General features: G+C 48.2%; 1 protein-coding gene across 2 annotated transcripts in view; it reads right to left on the reverse strand.

Moving 5' to 3' along the window:
* Nucleotides 1-2,839, reverse strand: part of LOC132579251 (vascular endothelial growth factor receptor kdr-like) — a 242,832-nt gene extending 239,993 nt beyond the window's left edge. For both annotated transcript variants that reach the window (XM_060249494.1, XM_060249493.1), the window contains exon 1: nt 2,744-2,839. In XM_060249494.1, coding sequence (XP_060105477.1) covers nt 2,744-2,817 — 74 coding nt within the window. In that variant the 5' untranslated portion in view covers nt 2,818-2,839. The remainder of the gene's footprint in view (nt 1-2,743) is intronic.
* Nucleotides 2,840-6,000: the final 3,161 nt, after the last annotated feature.

Below are 6,000 nucleotides of genomic sequence, written 5' to 3' on the forward strand. Positions count from 1 at the left end.
GTGCGGTCACACAAGCAGTTTGGCCTGCCATAGCCACCTCCCCTCTCCAGATTCAACGGGCATGCTCACACACGCACATCTGGCTCCCTGCCCCACTTGTCCCCACCTCACACTAAAATGACTCCCATGTGGATTAAATAGCCACCAGCAAATTCCGGTGGCTACCTTGGCTAAGCACTTCCATGGTGGGTTTCTGGGCATCTGAGCACCATGGAAACGCGTGAGTGGTGAGATCATTCCACTCCGTGTCTGATGCACCTTCCCCGCCCCCCCCAAGCCTACTCTGATGTGTGCTTCAGCACCCCCACAGAACACGGCCCAGAAGCACATATGTGCTTGTCTGCTTTGTACATGCACATTGGGAATTGGGGGGGGGGCAACTAAGCTGCAGATCTGTGGTAGTAGCACATTAGCAATGTGGATGACCAATCACAGGCCTGGGATGCTATGAGGCCAGCTAACCGGGTGCTGTCCGATTGACAGAAACCACCCCAAACTCAAGTGGCTTATTTAAAGGCAAGATCCTACTACAGCAACCTGCCCGTCCGATTGCACCCAAGGATCTCCTGCCTTTGCAGGACTTTTCTACCATTGTCAGTACTGATGGAAACAGAAAGGCTGGCACCGCTTAGCTGCATGCCCTTCAAATGGCACATGGGTGACTCAGGCGACTTCAGCAGTACCAAGTTTCCTCCTCCATGTCACGCTCAGCAAACCTGCCAATGAAGCAGCAGTGTGTCATCTTATTTTGGATTTTCCCGGTCCTGGAAGTGGAAAGTGCCATCAAGTCACGGCTGACTTACGGTGACCCCGTGGAGTTTTCAAGGCAAGAGATGTTCAGAGGGGGTTGGCTACTGCCTGCCTCTGTGTCCTGGCCCTGGTATTCCTTGGAGATCTCTCATCCAGCTACTAGCCAGGGCTGACCCTGCTTAGCTTAAGATCGGTCTAGAACCGGCTATCCAGGGAGGGCTTTTCAGGTTTTTCTCCCACCCCACAAAGCAAGCGTGGAAGCCAAAAATCTAGCTAGTGATGCTGCTTTATGTGTTGTTTGCTATCACTGGGTGAAAAATCCTCCTGGAGTTATGATCAACAGTCTGGCTTTTTATGAAGTCTTTATGGGTATCTTTCATTGAGACCATGTATTGGATTTAGGGCAGCTCTTTAAACCACAGCACATGATGGCTGTGATTTATTTCTCTTCCTCACAGGCTGGACACTGGGGGAAGGAGGGGTTTGTTTGAAAAGCTAAAAGGAAGATGGAAAGTAGATTCCAGACATCTAGGAAATGAAGCGAGGGGCTTCTAACACCCCTCTTCTGGAGAGACAGTTTGGTGTAGTGGTGGTAGTGTACGGACTCTTATCTGGGAGAACCGGGTTTGATTCCCCGCTCCTCCACTTGCAGCTGCTGGAATGGTCTTGGATCAGCCATAGCTCTGGCAGAGGTTGTCCTTGAAAGGGCAGCTGCTGTGAGAGTCCTCTCAGCCTCACCCACCTCACAGGGTGTCTGTTGTGGGGGAGGAAGGTAAAGGAGATTGTGAACCACTCTGAGACTCTTTGGAATGGAGGGCGGGATATAAATCCAATATCTTCATCTACCTCACAGGTCTGTTGGGGGGGGGGAGGTAAAGGAGATTGTGAGCCGCTCTGAGACTCTTCGGAGTGGAGGGCGGGATATAAATCCAGTATCTTCATTTACCTCACAGGATGTCTGTTGTGGGGGAGGAAGGGAAAGGAGATTGTGAGCCGCTCTGAGACTCTTTGGAGTGGAGGGCGGGATATAAATCCAGTATCTTCATTTACCTCACAGGATGTCTGTTGTGGGGGAGGAAGGGAAAGGAGATTGTGAGCCGCTCTGAGACTCTTTGGAGTGGAGGGCGGGATATAAATCCAGTATCTTCATTTACCTCACAGGATGTCTGTTGTGGGGGAGGAAGGGAAAGGAGATTGTGAGCCGCTCTGAGACTCTTCGGAGTGGAAGGCAGGATATAAATCCAATATCTTCATCTACCTCACAGGGTGTCTGTTGTGGGGGAGGAAGGGACAGGAGATTGTGAGCCGCTCTGAGACTCTTTGGAGTGGAGGGCGGGATATAAATCCAGTATCTTCATTTACCTCACAGGATGTCTGTTGTGGGGGAGGAAGGGAAAGGAGATTGTGAGCCGCTCTGAGACTCTTTGGAGTGGAGGGCAGGATATAAATCCATTATCTTCTTCTCACACCAGGGGCACTACAAGGGTCTGGTCTAAGCCCCCACCCGCCCCATGGCTGAAGGATCATCTATGCTTGCTTTATTATCATCCTAGAGTAGCGGCGGCAGGGGGAAATCACCCATTCTGCACAGTAAGCTGCAAAGTACAAACAAGTTGGGATATTTTAAATTGTCCTTTGCTTGACTGCTGCAGCATGCGTCCTGCCCTGAGACATCTGAATCCTTTCCATCATCTTAGGTGCTGAGGACAGATTGCATTTATCATGTTTTGCCATTCTGTAGATGCAAGATGCTCATATACCTTTTGATGTGCACGTGGGGGGAGATGAATGCCTGAATACAGAAAGAGAATTTTTTGTGCAGCAGATGCCCTGCCTTGTGTCGTGTTGTCTTTGGAGGGTGAGGAGGGTCTTTTTTGCCCCTTGACTTCCACTTCGGGATACTCAACTCTCTCCCATGTTGCATGACAGAACCCTGGCACTTAACAAGAGTAAATCTCCATGAGTCCTGTCCAGTTCCCAAGTTATCAGTTACCTGCAGGTTATGGTGAAGGGCTCTCCCGCACGGACGATAATGTGCTCTCTGGCAAAGCTCAGCTCTGGTTTCATCAGCCTCTCTTCCTTCGCAAGCCCTGAGCCAAAACAAGCACACAAAAGCAACAAGATATATTAGGTGGGAATTCTTGAGTGCAAATGTTTTCCCTTCAAAAAAACTGGAACAAGAGAAGTGATTTTTGAATGCAAGCACATAAAGAGCAACACGGCTCCCTTCTATCTATTTCCTCCACTTAAGGAGATAAAGGGAGGCTGGGTAGGGTGGGGAAGCGTCAAGCAATCAAAATTGGATTACGAGAATGAAATCAGCAATACTGATCCCTGGCCGCCGGCTCCATCGCTTGCTCCACCGCCTGCTCCATCTAATGACTACAAGTGCCTCTGTGTTCATCTCTCATTCACGTGCCATGGAGGGCAATTTAACAATAACGTCGTCCTTTCGCTGCCTTTCACTGTGCTTTGCCAACATAAATACTGCTTGACAGAAGCAGACATGAGAGACGTAGCAACAAAATCTCAACATTTGCTTGAATTTCCAGTCATCCTTCCCAAACTTTCAGCCGTTTGAAATAAAGGATATTAACCTCGACATTTGAAATCCATGGGGATATGACCTTTCGTAGGCAGCACCACTGAAGATCCTCGAACAAATATTGTCAGACGCTAGATGTCATAATATAACAGTTATCAAACGATGCTCAATATTAAATCTCGGAATGAGAAATCAAGACAAAATGCCATGGAGAGAAATCAAATATCTTTGGAGGTCAAATACTACCCAGGTATTTCGTTAATCGTCAATGACTTTCTAGGGCGGACTTGCAGCCCAAAGTGTTATTCTAAGAGGCATTGGTCCATGGCGTGTGTGTGGGGTGGGGTGGGGGGACAGAGTTGGCAGGTCCTCTCATCATAAATATTGAATCTCTCTGGGTAAGGCCTGATGATGTCATGGGGAAAACCACAGACTTTCTAGTTACTCCCACAGTGACACCACTTCTGGGTATTTCCTGGGAGTTATATCATAACCCTGATGTCTGACTGAATTTTTGTATTTTGTTTTCCTGTCACCAGCTGCCAGAGTGCAGTGAGCAACCGAAACTGCAGGGAGGAGATCTCTCAACCCAGACGGCAAACGACAAGTCTATCCCGAGAGCCCACTAGGCAGGGGCTGATGATGTCATCAGGGCAGAAGACACTGATGTTATCAGATGCAATGTGTTAATGTCACATTATATAGCAGTTTTAATAGTTTTAGTTACACCTAAATTACACCTGCCTGCAAAACACTCTCTGGAAGTGATGTTGCTATCAACATCCGTATGCCTGTCATGAGTCAGCCAGGCCTCAGTGATAGCAAGGACTCCTCAGGAGAAGAGGAGCCTTGTGTAGCCAGCCTTGAGTTAATAGAAGTTGACCAGCTTGTCAGGATTCACATCCAGGGCCAGCCCTAGGGTGTGTGGTGCCCCATGCAGACTCACTGCCCGCCACCCCATGCCCCTGGGGGCCCTGGACACACACACCGGCCAGGCTGCCCCGCTACCGCCCCCTCCCTCCACAGTTTCATAATGTGGCACTGAGCTCCCCCCCCCCCCATGCGCTCAGAGGAGTGCCACTTGGTTCAGTCCTACCCGCTTCGAATTGACGTGGCCTGGACATCTGAGGGTTCTCTTAAGAGAGCGCTGGAGGAGGCTTCTCTCCCTCCTTTCCAGAAAACAAAGGGAAAAAAGGTAAAGCAGATGAAGATGAATTGGGTCAAAAAAGGGTTAACCAACTCAGCTCCAATCCACTTGCAGCCTCCCCATTCCTCCTCAGGCATTCAGGGCAAAAACCATTTGCACATTTCCCCTTATATCTCTGCAGCAGAAAGGGCTAGAACTATTTTTTTTTTTTTAAACAGAAGCTGGAAATCCAGACAGGCAAATGTTTGTATCCAGGGCTTGGTTGAAGGGTGCAGGATGCTGAGTTTGGCAGTTCTGTTTCTGGTCAGTGCTTGGATGTCAACGCTCCCTGCGTTGAGTCTATAATGGGAGAAATAAATCTTCTCAATTGATTCAAGCTAGAAACTGGTGCCAATATTTTTTCTTCACAGAAAGCAGAAGGTGATTTGGAAGAAGGACTGATGCTTGCAGGATATGTATTCATCCTATGTTTAACTCTGGTCAAAATGGCACTGTTCCATGTGGATTGTTTAACGCATCCCCAGAGGCACAGGAGCTAGGACACAGCCATGAGGAAGGGAGGGATGCTGCGCTGCAAGCTTCCCCCGCCCCAAACTATATTATCTGCTTGTAGCATTTAAGAAATGCTTCTGGGAATGCTCTGGAAATAGGCCCAAAAGGAAGCTTAACTCTGGAAGTTTGTGATTGTCCACCAAATCAAAAGATAGAAGATGATTATAAAATGATGAAAGAATTAAAGATAGTGGCTAGATGTGTTGTTATGGGTGATTTTAAGTACCCACGCATTGATTGGGCCAACATGTGTTCAAGCCAACATGTGTTCTGATCTCCGTGTCTGCGTCTCTCTCGCCTATATACAGAATAGACCTAGAGACCGTATCGTATTGAAGAATAATGAGTCTTCTCAGTGTTATAACCTTAGCTGGGGCAGTTTGGAGAATTCATAATTTGCTGCTCAGCCTCTCATCTGAATTGCTGGTTTTATGTGAAGTGGTGGAGAGGGGGGAAAAAAAGGGAGGGACGGTGGCTCAGTGGTAGAGCATCTGCTTGGGAAGCAGAAGGTCCCAGGTTCAATCCCTGGCATCTCCAAAAAAGGGTCCAGGCAAATAGGTGTGAAAATCCTCAGCTTGAGACCCTGGAGAGCCGCTGCCAGTCTGAGAAGACAATACTGACTTTGATGGACCAAAGGTCTGATTCAGTATAAGGCAGCTTCATATGTTCATATAAGCCAGCGGAAAGAGATTTGAGTTTCTAGGCACTCTCAGTGACTGTGCTATGGAGCAGAAGGTCACAGAACCTACCTGGGGAGAGGCAATCCTGGACTTGGCCCTAAGTAATGCCCAAGACCTGGTGAGGGATGTGAAAGTGACTGCACCGCTTGGGAACAGTGACCATAATGTTGTTGATTTCACCATTTATATAAATAGGGAGTTGCTCCAAAAGACCAACACAACCACTTTTCACTTTTCTGAGATGAAGGGGCATGTGAAGAGGAAACTGAAAGGAAAGTTAGAAAGGATCAAAACCCTTGGGGAAGCTTGGAGACTATTTAAAGCCA

The sequence above is a fragment of the Heteronotia binoei genome, chromosome 11 (assembly GCF_032191835.1).
Source record: "Heteronotia binoei isolate CCM8104 ecotype False Entrance Well chromosome 11, APGP_CSIRO_Hbin_v1, whole genome shotgun sequence".
Lineage (NCBI taxonomy): Eukaryota > Metazoa > Chordata > Lepidosauria > Squamata > Gekkonidae > Heteronotia > Heteronotia binoei.